The sequence below is a fragment of the Callithrix jacchus genome, chromosome 4 (genome assembly GCF_049354715.1).
Source record: "Callithrix jacchus isolate 240 chromosome 4, calJac240_pri, whole genome shotgun sequence".
Classification (NCBI taxonomy): domain Eukaryota; kingdom Metazoa; phylum Chordata; class Mammalia; order Primates; family Cebidae; genus Callithrix; species Callithrix jacchus.
In genome coordinates, this window is record NC_133505.1 from 56,512,526 (window position 1) to 56,532,042 (window position 19,517).

The following is a 19,517-nucleotide window of genomic DNA, read 5'->3' on the forward strand; positions in this document are numbered from 1 at the left end:
CAGGTCAGGAGATCGTGACCATCCTGGCCAACATGGTGAAACCCTGTCTCTACTGAAACACAAAAAATTAGCTGGGTGTGGTAGCAGGCACCTGTAGTGCCAGCTACTTGGGAGGCTGTGGCAGGGGAATCCATTGAACCCAGGAGGTGGAGACTGCAGTGAGCTGAGATCATGCCATTGCATTCCAGCCTGGCGACAGAGTGAGACTGTCTCAAAACAAAACAAAGCAAAACAAAACAAAACAAAACAAAACTCTAGCTGAGATGACACACAGAATTAAGTGTCAAATAAATTATTCACTGATTAAAGAGTAAAAGTGGAAAAGATGTTTAAAGAACAATGAGTTCTTCCTCATCTTATGAAGGAGTAAGATGAAGGAAGTCCAGGGAGAAGACATCTAGCAGGTACTTGGCAGGAGCTGGACTGGACTCCCTGTCTTCTGACTCTGAGCCTCTAAGCATAAGCCTGGGAGCATTTTCACAGCATTGGCCAGTGTTTTCCAAAGGAGGTGACTGTCACCAAAAGCAGCATGACTACAATTAACATGGTTAAGAAATAGCTCCAACTAAACATGCTGGATGTCATAATAAGGTCCTTCCTCTTACAGCAATGGAGTTATTTTAGGAAGGATTTTGATGTGTTTGAAAGTAAACTTAGCCTGTGGCAACATATTAGAAACATTTCTAATACTGTAAAATAATCATTGAAAAGAACTTTAGCCAAGAATTAAGTCTGAGTGGGCCCACTATATCCTAAACGCTGCGCTGGTTCACGCTTTGGGAAATAGAGGTGCATAATGTAGAGGAAAGAAGAGGTGTGTCTTTTCAAAACGACTGACCCACAGAACCATGAACATAATGAAGTGGTTGTTTGATCCCACTAAATTTTGTGGTATTTGTCATAGATAACTAGATATCTCCAACATAATTAACTAGATATCTAGTCTAGATAACTAAAACAAACTCCAACCTAAAACAATTGTCTGAGCCAGAAAGAACCATAATATTTCACCTTATCAATTTCTTAACATGGTGATGATAGGGAATAATACTGCCATTTCCTTTACTGTTTGGCTAAGTTTATGTGAAAGAGACAGGTGGTGCTCATAAAACAATCCATTTGCCCATCTGTGTTTTCTATACTCCTTGCTGTTGGGTCTCCAGTAGAATGTATGAGAAGTAACTGCATCACTCTGAGATAAGGCTGTTACAAATAGGTGTGAGTTCTCTAACTATTTTTTCTTTTGCTTGCATGTCCTTGAGCACAAACTCTGAGGATACATGGCTGCAAGATGGAGGCATCCTGCATTCCTGAGTCTCTGTTGTAAGGGAGGCGGCAAAGAGATCTTCCTGACCTATGCCAAACTCTGAGATGAGCAAGAAATAAATCTTTATTATGTTAACTTAATTAAGGTATTGTTTGTTACTGCAATATGGTTTAGTCTACTGAGCCTGATCTGCACAATTTTCATGATCTGTCACTACAGTCACATCTTCGTATACACTGTAAACCTTCTCATTTTGTCTTTTCCGGTTAAATTAAACTCAACACCTACTCAATGCTTCTACCCAGCTGTATGTGGCTGGGGGTTAAAAAAAACAAAAAACATGTTTAGCCATTTCTTTTTAAGACAATTCACGAACGCAAACTCCAAGTGGGCCTCTTAGCGTTTTTTAGTTATCCATTTGAATTTTCTTCTGTAATTCGGTCTCCTTTCACTTTCCTCAAACCAACACCTTCTTCCCCAAGTTTGTTCTCAGCTGATGATGGGCTTCATATTTGCTCACAAAGTTGAAGCCACAGAGGAGAATTTCCACATGTTCTCATTCCCATATGCACTGAGTTATCTGGATCTGTCCATGTATTAGGTCTTTCTTTTTCTTACAGTAGGTGAATTGTCTATGCAATGACTCCACTTGTGCTCTGAATATAGTCCCTTCTTTCCTACTCAGTCTCATGGCTTCTGCAATTTCTTCCTGTCTCTACTTTTCTATAAAGTTTTCTTTCTCATCTGTGTGTTCCCATCAGCGCGTAAACGTTAATTTCCTTTTTAATGCCAAATCCCTAAAAAGAACTGTCTTTATTAACTATCTTCACTTACTTCCCTCCAAGCTCTATTCAATCTCTTGAAATTACCCTTTCATTTTCAGCGTTCCCCCAAGCAGTTCTTTTCAAAGTCACCAGTGACTTTTACATTGCTAAATCAGATGGCGACTTCGCAGTTCTCAATGGACACAATTTCTCAACCGCCTTTGCGACAATCGATCCCTTGCTCCTTCATAAAATACTTCTTTTACTTTGCTGCTGGTTCATTATTCTCTCTTGGTTCTCATGCTATTTTTTTGCCTGATCCTTCTTAGTATTTTTTGAATCCCTCATCTTCCCAAATTCTAAGCACTGAAATACTCTGGGGCTCAAATCTTGGATGTCTTTTATTTTTTCATTCATATTTATGTTTATATTTGATTTCATTGAATTCTATGGTTTTCAATATTAGCTATGCCATGATGAATCTCAAATTTGTATCTTCAGTTCTAATTTGCAGACTTCCTCTGAGCCTGATCTATGTACTGTGTTATATTATCCACCCCACGTTTGCCACTTGGTTTTGATTTTTCCCTGCAATGAATTTCTCTCGTGACTTCCCTACTACAGTAAATGGCAAATGCAGTCTATCACTCCTTCGGTCCTCAAAGCTTGGGGTCATCCTTGAGAGTTCTTTTACTTTTTTTTAAATACACTTTAAGTTCTTGGGTACATGTGCAGATCATCCTACATGCCATATCTAGTCCCTCACTGAGCCCTGTCAATTCTATTTTCAAATACCTATCCTGAATTGAATTCCTTTTTATCACCATCCCTGCTCCCATGCTATTTCACAGCACCATTCTATGCTATGCAGAATTTGTAACAAGCTGTTAAATAGTCTCTGTAGAATCGTTCTTGCCCCATTGCAGACTAATTTACATAATATAGACAAAAGTGTCATTAACGTATGTCAGACCATACACCTTTATTTTACAATGCTTCAAACAGCTTTCGTTTTACCTGAAGATTAATTTTCAGTGTCCTATATGACCTGACCCGGTACTACCTCTTAGACCCCTTCTTGTAACACTCACACTCAGATCAGACTCTGATCCAGCCACACTCAGTTTCTTGCTCTTCTTCCGCTTCCCCAAGCAAGGTCCTGTATTAACTTTGCACATTTATTTCTCTCTGCTAGACCCACTTATCTCAGGGGCTTTGGTTAACTCTCTGCTTCAATTTTACTCTTAAGAAAGGCTTTTATATGACCACTTATACTCTTTACCCTTTATTCTGCTTTATTTATATTCTTTATGTCATGAACCATATGACATAGTTTATATTCCTTTATTTTGTTGTCCTTTTCATCCCTTCTGCAGTCCTAAAATATAAGGTCCATGAGGGTAACAACTTGATCAATTCTGTTCAACGTCTTTTACTCCAGAGCCCAAAATTTCTTGAACATAGTAGATGTGCAATAAATATTTGAAAATTAATAAATAATTTAAAATGAACCTCAGTTTGGGAAAAAGAGAGAAAATTTGTATCTGAAAGCCTTGTTCTTACCTGTGTCAGCACTGTGGTGTCACCACACTTATGTGTGGTGCTGAGCTGACTTCTACACATAACACAGATTCAGATAGTGAGCCGAGGCTACTACTGTCCCTGGCAACTATCCATAGAATGTCAGCAAAGTACAGTGTGAGCCAGCTTGGTGTCTGTGTGTAATATTAGCCCATATTTCTCCTTTGAGAAAGAGGAAACACATCCACATAAAGCAAATGAGGTGAAAAAAAGGCTGACAATGAGTTATAAATTAAATTAATGTCATTCTCATTGGTATATGTTTAGAGAGAGAAAGGATGTTAGGCTGGCACTAAATTAGGTCCTTTCAGGTATTTTTTAAAATGTATGGCTGGGCGTGGTGGCTCACACCTGTAATCCCAGCACTTTGGGAACCCGAGGTGGGTGGATCTCCTGAAGTCAGGAGCTCGAGATCTGCCTGGCCAACACAGCAAAACCCCATCTGTACTAAAAATACAAAAGTTAGCCAGGCACGGTGGCATGCACTGGTAGTCCCTGCTACTTGGGAGGCTGATGCAGGAGAATTGCTTGAACCTGGGAAGCAGAGATTTCAGTGAGCCGAGATCATGTCACTGCACTCCAGCCTGGGTGACAGAGTGAGACTGTCTCAAAAAAAAAAAAAAAATTAGAATTCTGGAATTCTCTCTGAATACTTTTCTAGAGAGACTGCATGCATCTATACTAATCTTCTTTTCTAAACCCAAATATGAGCCATACAATTTGACGCATATAAATTTACTTACGAGAACACCAGGACAAAACATAAAAATTGTCACTGGCTTAAAAATTGTGGGGTATTTAGGTACAGTATGTAGGCCTCTGAAATGACATTGAGAATATTAAGTGGATGAATGACCAGACAAAAGAACATGCAGGTGCAGTACAGATGGGAGATACACATTCAAAGAGAAGACAGCTGAGCCATTTCAGTGTGAGGAACAAAGAGTATCAGTGACACACCCAGCTTCAGGGATGATACTGACAAGCACGAATGGTTTCAGTATTGACGCATAATGGAGTAAATAAATATTCACTACCTCAAAGAAGTCATGGTAGAAAGATAGGAACAGAAATAGAGATTTACCAGAAGAGTTGGGCTTCTTTCCCTTATACCCAACTAACTTAGGGATTATGCAGTTTTGGCACCATGTAAACTATAATTCATCAAAAATCATTTCAATCATTATCATGTATACCAGCAGCAGATATAAATGTGCCAAACACAGTGTACTTATGCTCAACATCACATTCCACCTCACCTCCTTCATAGCAATGTACTTTTATGTCTCACAGCTTTGTGCATCTGAGGCTCTGTATGCAAAGCTGTGATTTTTCTATTCTAAAGTCTCTCTCTCTCTCTCTCTCTCTCTCTCTCTAACATTAGAAGGCAACAAAGGAGAATATAGATTAGAGATTTGAGGATAACATATACTTTAAACGTTTTTATAAAGGACTGATTAAATACTGACTTCAAAGATGAAACAAATTGTATTGTGAAATCTTCAAATTGTAAGGCTGAAGATTCCAAATCCTTTATTTTACATATGAAGGATTTAGGGCAAAGGGGCTTCACAGACTGCCTACTATAACACAGAGAGTTAGTAGAAAAGCTGGGATGAAACCCAGCAGAGTGTGCCATTTATTTCACCAGTTCTCAATCTTGGCCTCTTTTCTACTACAATCATTTTACAAACAAAACAAAATACAACAAAACAAATGCCCGCTTGATGAAGCAAAAATTTTAAAGTTTATGTTCTTAGGTCTTCCATTAGTACGTTTTTCAAAAACAGGAGAAATATTGCTTTCAGAAGATTTTAAAGACTTAAATTGCAGAAATACTTCAGAGGAATCATTAAGCAGTCTTCCTAAAGTCTGAACCAACACTGTCCAGGGTTTATTTATGATTTTAAAGGTCACTGGGAAAGGCGCAAAGTGTGTGTTGAAGGGTCTAGACTTTTCCCTCACTGTGGCTTTTAGCATACCAGTTATTTGTTTAGGGAATGGAAATACCTCTCTGGTTTCATAGAGCCTAGGTTACAATCCAGCATCAGTAGAGGTAGACTTTTTCTTTATTTGTATGGAATATGTAATTGCACATTTTTCTGATAAATAATATCATTACCTCAATAATTCATCAGCAGTTTTACAAAGAAACCCTAGAAAGTTGTAAGGTGTCCAATTTGTTAATCTTAAATGAACTATGTTTCAAATGCAAATTCATGCTGTATGGTTCTTATAAATCTTATTATTTCAAGCGATGGTCTTAATCCAAAAAATGTAACAAGTAAAAGTGGTTTAAATCTAGATTCATCTTTGTCACTGGTGACAATAATTTTTTTATGAAATACGTTTTTTGGGAAAAAGAGAGATACCATTTACTAACAAGATTCATATGTATTTAGAGATCATATGCAAAATCCAGGAGGGCTTAATTTCCAAAAGCCAAGGGCTATTTTCTATTCATCATTGAATCCACTGCACTTAAAACATAAGGTTAAATAGTAAAACTTGGCAATATTTACTTAGCATTTACTGCATGCTATGAGCTTTAATTATATACTGTTACATTTTCAAACCTAGTTATTTGAAAATATCATTATAATCCCCATTTTATATGAGAATAAACGGAGGTTTAAGAACATAAACTAACTTAAGATGGCCACAATGACACTGGATTTGTAGATAAAGGAGTTAGATCTCAGCATTTGTCATATAAACCCACTTCATGCTTTTATTCTCAAAAATGTTTGCTAAGGTCGAAAAAAAAAAAGGGCAACATCATCTGGAAGAGTTTCTGACCACATGACTGCATCTTTTTAAATTTGCTAATAAAGCTGTAATTCAGAGCTGATTTTAACCTGGAGAGTAAAAAAAAATTATTTTGTTTAAGGAATGAAAACACATCTCTGGCTTCATAGAGCCTATGTTACAATCCAGCATCAGTAGAAGCAGCTCTTCTCTCTACTTGTATGGAATATGTAATTGTATATTTTCCTGATAAATCTTTCCATTACTAATTAGTTCACCAGCAATTTTAGCAAGTGCCCTAGCAAGCTCTAAGGTGTCTAATGTGAAGGCTGTATTGCTCATGTCAGTTCACCATCAAGAAGCTATTTACTGCTCATTCTCTAAATAGCTACACATAGGGAATCACATCACTCCTGATGTGTAGAACCCTCTTGTTGTACCAATAGCTATCACCAACATCATTTCTTTTCTAATAAAACACATGAATCTTGTTGCTAAGCACTTACTCGCCTTGATTCCCATATTTGATCTTCTCTTTCAAAGAACACACAAACATACACACCTCTTACATACTATTTTCTAGACAACTTATGTATAGCTGGGGGAAAACTTATAACATGAGATAATCTTGACTAAGGCTATTCATTAATTCTTTTTACCAACAATGAAAAAAAAATTAGAGATGTATCTAAGTGGCAGCAGGTTTAGTTTGTATTGAGGTAGGGAATGGAGTATATTCTGTGCCAAAACTTTGAAATAAATTAATGAACAAAGCTTACTTAAGAAGTTCTTTTAAATCACGACACATCATTGGTTCCTGAAATTTTCATCTCATGATATTCATTCTTCACTCCCATCAACTTGAGAATGGCCATGATTAAGAAACACAAAATTTTGCTCGAAGTACATTTTTGAATCTCCTTAGCAACTCTTTCTTTCATAATCTCTGACCTGTAATTTTTCAGGAATCTGAGTAGGGAATTCCAATGATGTATAACTTAAAAACATTTGATAGCATTAAATTAAATGAGAAAATGGTTTGGTCATCCCATAATTTTCCAAAAGGTTCAAGAAGGTGAAACAGACACAACCCCAAGTAAAATTTTACATGTTGACATAGAAACACCAATGCAAAATCGAAACAGATTTCCACCTGAGAATTCAAGAAATATACTACCTTGCCCCAAACCGGTAAGAATCCGATTACCACAAGGATGGATAGTTACCCATGGCGAAGAACGGGATTCCCAGCAGGGTGGAGTTGTACTTTCCATCGGTGATGAAGAAGATCCCTGCTGCGGTGATGATGGAGATGCACACCGTGAGCACCCCCAGGAGGCCCAGGAAGGGCTTACTGCGCAAGCAGTCCTTCATGGAGCTGGAGAGGGTGGCTGTGGTCAGGATCAGCACGAGGCTCACCAGGACCTTGCTTCTGGCCAGGATGCTGATCTTATGAAAGTCTCTCCAGAGGCTAAAGGATGCTAAAGAGTAGAGCTGGAGGTCTTGATGCTCCTCCTGGAGCTTTCTCATAAGCTTACAGAACTCATTCTCCCACTTCTCCCCTATGAGGTCTTGGGTGGCAGAGCCATAGGTCTGGAGGTAGTAGGTGATTTGAATGGCTCTGGCCGACTTGACCCGCTGGTCTTTGCTGTTTGGCACTTCCACTACCCCGCCCAGTTGATGTCCAATAAAACTGTTCCTCCCATCCTTGAAAACAGAAAAAGAAGAGACTTCTGTTACCAAATGGATGCACATTCCAGGGAATAGATTCTTACTCTAAGTGAAGGAGCACAAGGAAGGCAGAGATAGGTGCTAGTAACTGTGAAACTGATGTGGGTGGAGAGGCAAGTTAGAATTTTATATTCAACATTTGGAGCTACATGGGATACCATGCATGATGACCAAGGACAGAGAATATGCAAAAAGTATTACAAAACTACGGAAGAATTTCCCACATGCTTAGAAAAATGTAGATAAATATTTTGATCTCACTTATATCCCAATTTCCAACATTTCCTTTTGTAACAATCCATTACAACTTCTTAATAAAGGATCAAGTTTTATGATTCAGTTTCAGCCAAAAGTAAAGATTGCCACAAACTAATAATATTTCAAGAGTTAAGATGATTATCTATTCTATAAACATAGACTAATCTTTCTAGAGTTAATTCATATACCTATGGAACACTCATACAAATATACACGAACATGAATATTCTTACATATTCTCTATATTCTGGGAATATAATTGTATATTGAAGAGCAGTACAAAAAATGCTGTTTTTTATAATTAATTTAATGGCACTGAAATGTTTCCTAAGTATAATGTGAATACATATCCAAACATTACAATGCTCCCTCCAAACACCTGCTTCAGACACAGGTGACCTTTTCTTATTGATTAGAGTAGACAAATCTCCCAAATGAGATTGATAAGAATTTCAGATTGAGTTGCCAAAAGTTAATTTATTTTCAGTGTTTGATATGAGGTAGAGTAGGCAAAATCATGATGGAAGGAAATTGGTAAGAGAAGGATATCATTCCTCTTTAAGGCACATGTATGTAGCCAAAGAGTTACTAAAACAAGTTGAGAACAGTAAATCTCATCCAGTGTGCCCCAACATGAAGAAAGAAATCTCGGAGAGCCGTCACTAAATTATCATTAATTTGGAAATGCTATTATTTCCACAGTTATCATTTATTTCAGTGGTAAAGGTTCTCAGAATACTAAAGCTGGTAGCAGGTTGCATGATAAAGTATAGCATTGAATTATGCACGAGTACCAGCTGAGAGGTAGGCACTAAGTTACATTTATGTCAAAAGTAGACTGTGTGTCAACTGGACCTGCCAAGATGTTTATCTAAAAAAGATATAAAATAGTAAAATCAGGGAAAGAAACAGTTCTTCCTAGAGTGCGTAGGGCAGAAGACAGTAAACCCAATAGTGTGATGACTCTGGTGTTTTCACTTAACTGGGAGGTATTATGTACTCTGGCAAACACATGTCATCATAACACAATTATTTTGGACTTGTTTAACACAGACACTTATATCCAAGGCACTTGTTTGTATTTGCATTTTTAACATGCACTAAAAAAACCCTAATACTTGAGAGTATGTTACAAACACAAAAAGTTTACAACATTTATGGAGAATAAAAATGCCATTAGTAGGATAACCAGGAATTCCAAGAAAGAATTTTTTTTATTTTATTATACTTTAAGTTGTAGGATACATGTGCAGAAGGTGCAGGTTTGTCATAGGTATACATAGGTGATGGTGGTTTGCTGTACCCATCAACCTGTCATCTACATTAGGTATTTCTCTGAATGCTATCCCTTCTATAGTCCCCCACACCCGGCGTGTGATGTTCACGCCTGGGGGTACATGTGTTCTGATTGTTCAACACCCACTTATGAGTGATACCATGTGGTTTTTGGTTTTCTGTTCCTGTGTCAGTTTACTGAGAAGGATGGTTTCCAGCTTCATCTATGTGCCTGCAAAGGATATAAACTCATCCTTTTTTATGGCTGCATAGTAATCCATGGGGTATATGTGCCATGTTTTCTTTATTCAGTCTATCATTGATGGGTTTTTGGGTTGGTTCCAAGTCTTTGCTATTGTGAACAGTGCCACAATAAACATACATGTGCATTTATCTTTATAGTAGAATGTTTCATAATCCTTGAATATATACCCAGTAATGGGATTGCTGGGTCAAATGGTATTTCTGGTTCTAGATCTGTGAGGAATCACCACACTGTCTTTCACAATGGTTGAACTAATTTACATTCCCACTAACAGTGTAAAAACATTCCTATTTCTCCATATCCTCTCCATCCTTTCCTGACTTTTTAATGATCACTATTCTAATTGGCATGAGATAGTATCTCATTGTGGTTTTGATTTGCATTTTTCTAATGACAGTGATGATGAGCTTTTTTTCATATGTTCGTTGTCCATAAAAATGTCTTCTTTTGAGAAGTGTCTGTTCATATACTTTGCCCATTTGTCGATGGGGTTGTTTTTTCCTTGTGTATTTCCTTAAGTTTCTTGTAGATTCCGGATATTAGCCTTTTGTTAGATGAGTAGATTGCAAAAGTTTTCTCCCATTCTGTAGGTTGCTTGTTCACTCTGATGGTAGTTTCTTTTGTGGTACAGAAGCTCTTTAGTTTAATTTGATCCTATCTGTCAATTTTGGCTTTTGTTGCCATTGCTTTTGGTGTTTTAGTCATGAAGTCTTTGCCCATGCCTATGTCCTAAATGGTATTGCCTAGGTTTTCTTCTAGGTTTTTTTATGGTTTTAGGTCTTACATTTAAGTCTTTAATCCATCTTGAGTTAATTTTTGTATAAGGTGTAAGGAAGGGATCCAGTTTCAGTTTTCTGCTATGGCTAGCCAGTCTTCCCAACACCATTATTTAATAGGGAATTCTTTCCCCATTGCTTGTTTTTGTCAGGTTTGTCAAAGATCAGATGGTTGTAGATGTGTGGTGTTATGTAGATGTGTGGTGTTATGTTTGAGGCCTCTGTTCTGTTCCATTGGTTTATATATCTGTTTTGGTACCAGTACCATGCTGTTTGGTTACTGCAGCCTTGTAGTATAGTTTGAAGTCAGGTAGCGTGATGGCTCCAGCTTTGTTCTTTTTGTTTAGGATTGTCTTGGCTATACAGGCCCTTTTTTGTTTCCATGTGAAACTTAAAGTAGTTTTTTTTCCCCTAATTCTGTGAAGAAGGTCAATGGTAGCTTGATGGGGATAGCATTGAATGTATAAATTACTTTGGGCAGTATGGCCATTTTAATGATATTGATTCTTCCTATCCACAAGCATGAAATGTTTTTTTTTTTTCATTTGTTTCTGTTCTATTTTATTTCCTTGAGCAGTGGTTTGTAGTTGTCCTTGAAGACGTCTTTCACATCCCTTGTAAGTTGCAATACTAGTTATTTTATTCTCTTTTAGCGATTATGAATGGGAGTTCACTCATGATATGGCTCTCTGTTTACCTATTATTGGTGTATAGGAATGCTTGTGATTTTTGCACACTGATTTTGTATCCTGAGACTTTGCTAAAGTTGCTTATCAGCTTATGAAGAGTTGGGGCTGAGATGATGGGGTTTTCTAAATATAGAATCATGTCATCTGCAAACATAGACAATTTGACTTCCTTTTTTCTGTTTGAATACCTTCTATTTCTTTCCCTTACATGATTGCCTGGCCAGAACTTCCAATACTATGTTGAATAGGAGTGGTGAGAGAGAGCATCCTTGTCTTCTGCCAGTTTCCATAGGGAATGCTTCCAGCTTTTGCCCATTCAATATGATATAAGCTGTGGGTTTGTCATGAATAGCTCTTATTATTTAGAGAAACATTCCATCAATACTTAGTTTATTGAGAGTTTTTAGCATGAAGGGGTGCTGAATTTTATCGAAGGCCTTTTCTGCGTCTGTTGAGATAATCATGCAGTTTTTTCATTGGTTCTGTTTATGTTATGGATTACATTTATTGATTTGTGTATGTTGAACCAGCCTTGCATCCCACGGAAGAAGCTGACTTGATCATGGTGGATAAGCTTTTTGATGTGCTGCTGGATTCGGTTTGCCAGTATCTTACTGAGGATTTTTGCATTGCTGTTCATCATGGATATTGGCCTGAAATTTCCTTTTTTTCTTGTGCCTCTGCCAGGTTTTGATATCAGGATGATGCTGGCTTCATAAAATTAGTTAGGGAGGAGTCCTTTTTACCTTGTTTGGAATAGTTTCAGAAAGAATGGGACCATCTCCTCTTTGTACCTCTGGTAGAATTTGGCTGTGAATCTGTCTGGTGCTGGGCTTTTTGCTTTTTTTTTTTTTTTTTGATTGGTAGGCTATTAATTACTGCCTCAATTTCAGAACAAGAGAGGAATTCATAGTTACTCCATTTCCTCCCTACATACTAAATGAGTACAATCATTTTATTTATCTCAACCTGACCAACTCTAAAGAAACAATCCAATAAGAATTTGAGGTTTTTTTTTCAGAGTGTCTCCCTCTTCCATGTCGCCTTCATAATTTTTCCAATTTTTTCCTTTTAAGAATCAAATGAAAATCATGGCTGTGGGTTCCCAAGGCTCTCTCTTGATTAAATCTCATGGGATGTTATCATGATCTGCAAGTAGAAAGGGAGGCACACTTTGAGAAAGGAGGCGGGAATCTCATCCCAGAACTGAGAAATTGCCGAATACAATTTCTACTCTTTAAGTAGGCACAAATTTCTTCCCAATTAGACTAAATTTATTTTTGTTTTAAGCTTGGTGTAATTTTTAGGTCTACCCTTGTTTCTATGCCTTTGAAATTCCACCTTTGATGTGGACTTGTACTTTTGATTATTTGAAAGAGAAAGTATTTTAAAAGCACTATCTATTACCTTAAGAATGTGTAGATGTCTGTCTTTACTTATTTCTGTCATCAAAAAGATTTCTCAGGGATCTTTAGCAGCAAAATGAATTATGCATCTCTGGGGCCTCAATTGGATATTATAGTGAATAAAAGAGTGTTCTGATAATGTAGCTGGACAAAAGACAAAATTTTAAAGAAGGCTAATATTATTTTTAAACGACAGATTTTCATTGAGTTTGGCTAGCTGCTAACCCCTCATTTGAAGTTGTCTAATTCTCATTTTTACAAAAAAAGTTTGTAAAAGATATGCTTCTATCTATCTTTTTCCATTATTTTTAAATTAACATTACTAATGGAATGAATTTCTTACTCATATTTTTCTCTGTGCATCAGAACAAGATAAATAAGGTTTTTTGGATGTTCTGGAATTGAAAACTCCATTGAAAGGTCAACTTTTTTGTACCTGTAGTTAACCCAAAAATCCAACGAATTATAGTCCTGAGAAATATGCTTTTATATATTATTTGTATGTAAAAATTATACCATTTTATAAGGGATTATAGAAGAGTTTATTAGCTTCCCAAACTAACCAGCTCGTAGATGCCTCTATGTAGGAAAAATAAAGACAAATATAAGAAATATTGTAATTATCTTGTGGACAGAACTTCCTTGAAGCTATAAGATGACCACAAGGAATAATGAGAGAACACTTAGGAATCATGTGAGCTGAGTTGCAGTATGCAGCTCACAATAATGTGATAACTTCCTTAGTTCATGGCTAATTCATTAGCTCATGACTAGTTTATTTGGTTTTCTTATCTATAAAATGAGCAAATATGAGTACAAAAACAAAGGTTTACGTAATATTTAGTAATTCTTAGCTCTATTTTTCTATAAAAATACAATGTATAAAGTTTCACTGAAGATATCTGGATGTCAGAAAGGATATCATTGTAACTAATAGAGTCATTAATTGATTATTTGTATGGTAAAGATCTTACTTATCACACGATGGAGCCCTTTTGTTTAACAGATGAGCAAGCCTAAAAGCTCAGAGAAGGTAAACGTATCAGTTAAAGCGGTAAGTCCAAGGTTGAAACTCAGATCTTCTGAGTCTAACTCCAGTCCTTTCTCAAATCCTAGGGGGTGATAACAAGGAAGCCAGTTTGGCTCCTAGTTCCCATGAAACGTTCCTTATGATTAAAACTTATTTCACTTGTGGATCTGCTTTTCCAATGTTGTCCTATTCACTAAAGTAACTGCCTAGCAATGGCGCATACTTGTATACTGATTCAACTTCTTATTTTCCCCAAAAACCTCCTACAAAAGTTCTGAAATTCCTTTAAGTGTAGAAATCACCTTTATGTCCCCAAAAACCTCCTACGAAAATTCTGAAATTCCTTCAAGTGTAGAAATCACCTTTATGTCCCCAAAAAAGACAAGTCCTAAAGTAAAAATATGACAAGATTCTAACCTGCTGTTTTCAATGCTCTCCCGTGTAAGTGCTTTACTGAACTGAACTGACAACATTAGCAGTAGATGACTTTGGTTCGTAGCTCGTATCCACTGTTCTTCAACCTAGTCTTCACACAGAAGCCAGAGTCTGCTCGTAGAATTCTCAATAAGACAGCATCATTCCTACACCTAAAACCCTTCCCTGTCTTCTACTTGCACTAGGAATACAACAGAAGCCTCTTGCCAGGTTTGAAAGGTCCTGATTGGCCTGTTGCTAGCTGAGTCTTCAGACCTGTCTCCTGTCACTCTTCTCATGAGCTCTGCTCCAAATTTTTTTTGACCTTTCTTCTTACTCTTTGAAGAAACCAAGTTAATATCCATCCTATGACCATCCACTGTTCCCTCTGCCTCAAATGCTTCCTTCTGTTCTTCTTATGGCCGGGACTACTTCCTGGTCACAGAGGGCTTAGCTTCAAATAAATGATTTGACCCACAAGACCCAAACCAGCCTTCCCTGCAATCATTCTATTGCATAGACCTTTTTATCTTCTTCCTACAAATGATTTCTATTTCAAATGATCTTATTTTATCATTTAATTGCTTTTTTTCTGTGTCCTCTGCTAGAATGTGTGCTTGTTGAAAGCTGACACCTTTCCTGTTTTGCTCACTGATAATTTCCTTGTGCCTAGAAAAAGCCTGATGTATAATAAACATGACATAATATTCATTAGCTGAGTAAATTCACCTTAAGGTATTTATAACTCACTATAGGTTACTTTTTAGAGAATACTTTGCTAAGACCAGAACAAGTAGGAGACAACTCAGAGTGCCTGAGAACAGTAGGAACTCAAATGAAAAGAGGCATATGTAGAAATTTGAGGCTGATACAGAAAAGAAACAACAACATTCCTTTTTCAATCTGCTTATTCTAGTTTGACCTTTCCCCAAATACATTTGATTTTCATTTTCACTGTACACCAAACACGTGCAGTAAGCTAGTCAACAGACAGGGGGACTTAGCCAGAAAAAAGAATTTGCATGTATCATGGCCTGCAGGCAAAAGTCAGCATAAGATGCTTAGGGACCTGAAGGGAGTAATAAGATTTGAGGCTAGAGAAAGCAGCAAGGCCTCTTCAGAAAAGGCTATGAAAGCCTTATTAAGGAGTTGGACTTAATTATCCTTCAATACAAATTCATTGGTGGGTTTTAAGCAAGAGTATGACATGATTTACTTTTAGAAGTTCTCACTCTCATTGCACTGTGGAAAATGATATAGGAAGGAAAGGTGACTCTACAGGAAAGAGCTCAGTTAGGAAGTCCCTGCAGTATTCCAAGTTCTTGATGCAGCATAAGAAAATGTCAGCTGAGGCAGCTTCTAGTAGGTAAATTGTTTCAAGGTGAATCATTGGAATTACAGGTCATGATGCTATCTTGCGGCCATAAAGCATGTCATCACATTATCTCTCCAGCAGCACTAATTCTGGAGAGAGAGAAAAAAAAATTCTTGTGTTTGAAAGCTCTTATTTAGTTTCAGGTTACCATTCTGTAGCTTCAATAATTACTCCCACCCAATGCAGAGCTTTCAGTAGCTCTATAGTAGAAAACCAAACTCTCAGAGAGAAGATAAAAAAAATTATTAAAGCAATAAGAGAGAATGGAGACCTTTAATGTCATAGACAATAGTGCAGAGAAAAAAATTACTTGATGATGCTTTGAAATTATAGGAGAGCAATTATATTTGTTCTTTCTAGATACTAGGTTGACTTTCTGTGACTGCAAGATAATTTGACAGCACAGCTCTTGTCCAAGACAATTGCAATTCAGATTTTATTGATTTTCCATGAGGCAGACACCGTAAAGATATGGGAAAGTTTTAGATGGCCAGTTGTTTTTATCACTGAAAAGAACATCTTCTTGTGTGTGGTATATGGTGACATTTCTAAAGGAATGATATTGTTTGTTTTTTTAATCATACGTTTCCTCATATTTATTTTCTAACTTATATATCTTCGTTTTATTACTAGTATCAAGTATATACACAAACTAGGATTAAATGAAAACATTAGTTATCTTTATTTTCCACACCAGAGCTTCCTATTTAGTAGAAATGAGAAAATAGTGAGAAATACCTAGTTCGTTCAAGATATTTATTTTTTAAAATAAGAATCAAGTCATTCTCAAAACGAAGACTTAACACATCAAAATGCCCTAAGTGAAGAATAAATTAAGTTTATTTGGTCACATTAGTAAGCTAGGAAAGTGCCACAGTGTATTTCACGTTTTTTTCAAAGAGGAAGGTTAAACAACAAGATTTCTGTGTTGTTATAAAAACTCTAGTCATCCAGAATATAAAATAAGTTTAAAAGAGAACCCTAACGTATCAATTAACTGGAACTTGGTTGGAAATTTTTAACACGTGGCAGAATCAATTCTAAGACATAAGAATTCTATTTGCATTATCTTAGGAAACTCTTCCAATCACTCTCTGAAAAAGTGCCATATTGAAGAAGCTTCAAATCACCAATAAGGACATTGGGACCAAGAGGGAGGATACAATGAGAGAAATATTATACTGCTACTAAGTAGCACAGCCAATCACTTGATTCATGTGTCTGACTCCACACTCTTAACACAACTTCCCACACATTTGGACAATTTATATATATTTGAATGAGAGGTAGTACAATATAATGGTTATGTCCACAGATCCAAGAGTCCACTGTCTTGCTTAGAGTTCCAAACTCAACACTGACAAGATGTGCAAGGGACTTAAGCTTCCTGTGTGTCAGTTTTATTAATGGTTAAAATAAGAATTATATAGGCATTAAGAAGATTGAATGAGTGGATACACACACACACACACACACACACACGTATATAAAGTGTTTAGAATAGTGCTCAGAAATGATTGGCTATTATTTTTATTAATATACTTTATAAATAAAATGTTTGAATGATACTATTTATTCACTTATCCATCTAAGATTATTCCACAATTCCCAGCAAATGTTTGAAATATGATGGAAAAAAACACAGGGCACAGGGCCAAGTTCCACGTCTGCTACTATACAGCCGGGTGACAGAGGACATGCTGTCTGGCTTTTCTGAATGCCAGCACCCTCGTTTCCAAAATAAAAGGCGTGGCTTACATTAACTCTAAAGGTCTTACCTGCCCTGTAGTTAATGATTCATTGGTGGCAAAGTCGTTAGACACTACATAGTATGCTGGAGAAATCTGCCCCAAGAGGAAAAAAAAAAAAAGAAATAGAAAGGAAGGGAAAACACAAACTGACCAGTGTTCCTTTACATAGAAACAAGAAACATTTTATCTTCTTCTAAATCTAGACCACCAAGTCACCTCTCTGCCATTTCTTTGAGGAATCTCTGGAGAGAATTCTCAAATGGAGAAAGATAAGAAATTTGCTCTAATTTACATAGATGTAAATCATCTCTCTGTAGCCCAGATGATTAATTTATTTCTTAGATAGTAAAATTCATTTTATCTCCAGATGTCTGCTAGTATCCTCTCTACTGTTTGCTTATCAAATACAAGTTCACATAGGTTTTAATTTCTCTTTTATTTATGTAAAGTCTTTGCACAAATCTATAAACAATGTGCGGAAATAGTTAACGTCTGCATTAAATGTGATCCATGTAAAAATAACCTTTGTTTCTCTGTAACTTATATTAGGGATTCTATCCCAAAAGTTCATAAAAAGCAATATTACTATTCTTACACGAGTGAATCTTTCACAAAGAGATCACAGAGTTTATTAAAAGAAAGCTATCCGATGTCAAACAACACTTAGCTCTGATGTTGACCTACGTGAGGGAGGTTGACCCCACTCACACGGGAGCATTTGAGGAAAGCAGCAAATCCCTATGTATGGTGTCCCCCTTTCAGGAGAAGAATTAAAAGTCCTGCCATTATTGCCTTTCTTTTGGACTAAGAAATTCTCTTCTAAAAAGGCTCTAGTTTACAACCGAAGGCTATAGGTCTATGACATCTGGGATATTAGCACCTTTGACTGGAAAAGTGGATCAGACTGACAACCTACAGACGGGCAAAACTCAGAGTAGAGCTCAAAACATCCTCATAGAAATAAGAACATTCGGGAAAATAAGAAAAGACAAGAACCTTCAACATTGTAGGTATCTTCGTGGGGCACCAGTGTCATGCATATGTAGGGGTTCTCAAGGATGTGACACACAGCACAAGTGGAAAGAGGCAAGGAGGACAGAATGGTTTATTTATCCAAGAAAGATTCAGTGAGCACATGCTCTTGGGCAGACAGCTACTGAGGATAGAGTGGTAGATAGCTACAGTGCCTATCTTCAAAGAGTCTATGGTGTGGGGATAGGGAAAGATAAGTAAGCAGAAAGGTATTTTTAAAAAATGAAAGTACTGTGGCAGTGATTAACACAAGCTGTCAAGAGAGCATTGAGAAGGAATCACCTAACTTAGTGGGTACCTAGAGGGCTGTCTAAAAAAGCTGTTACCTTAGCTGAGTTCTGAAGCATAAGTAACAATTATCCAAGCAAAGCTGGAAGATTTGGTTGGTGGACATGAAAAGGAATGGTGTTCCAAGCAGAAGAAACAGCATACACAAAGGTCTAGAAATGACCTTTGTGTAAGTAAGCATATTCTATTCCTGGGACTTTGAGAATTACCAGAATATATAATGAAGGAGAGTAAAAGAAGAGTGATTTCTCAGAGATGGACACTGGTAGTAAGGATTGTGAAATCTGCTTATTCCAAAGCTCTCTTTCAACTGCAATGTGAAAAATGAACATCAGATGTGCCATGAGGATGGATATGGGCACTAGAGATGGGGCATGGCATATTTTTTTTCCTTCCTTACAGCTTTGTCTAAGGCATATTTCCTAGAAGTTGTATTCAGCTTCAATTCTAGACATCTGCAATTACAACTATCTGTATAATCCAAAAAAAATAAAGAAGCTAGCTTTCACTTAGCATGATACCTTATGCATAGCAAATACTCAAAAAATAATTATTGTTTGGTTAGTCAAATGATTTGGCCTTTGTTATGAAATTAAAGCAAACAAATGTATGAGATGGAAAGACACAAAGCAAAGATTAATAGTACCTCATAAGCGCTATTCAGAAGTCAAGTTCAATACAAGGAAAGTGATACTGAGCCCACAAAGTCCCTGTGATTTTTTTCTTTGAAAAGAAAAACATCATTTAGCTAAGTGCAAGGCCAGATCAGCTCAGGACTTAAGTGTGTGTTAGCACTCTTCCCTGACATTAGCAGCCAGGAATCTGTTGGTATTCACTTTCTTGTTCTATCTCCTTTCTCCTCCTTCT

General features: G+C 36.8%; 1 protein-coding gene across 10 annotated transcripts in view; it reads right to left on the bottom strand.

Moving 5' to 3' along the window:
• The window catches only part of PTCHD4 (patched domain containing 4), a 188,113-nt gene that overhangs the window by 120,686 nt on the left and 47,910 nt on the right, over positions 1–19,517 (bottom strand). For 8 of the 10 annotated variants that reach the window (XM_017971145.4, XM_008994552.5, XM_078370692.1 and 5 more), the window contains one exon: positions 7,587–8,067. In XM_017971145.4, coding sequence (XP_017826634.2) covers positions 7,587–8,067 — 481 coding nt within the window. Of the gene's footprint in view, positions 1–7,537; positions 8,068–19,517 lie in introns of all 10 variants that reach the window. The other 2 variants (XM_078370694.1, XM_078370693.1) reach the window with 1 other exon arrangement.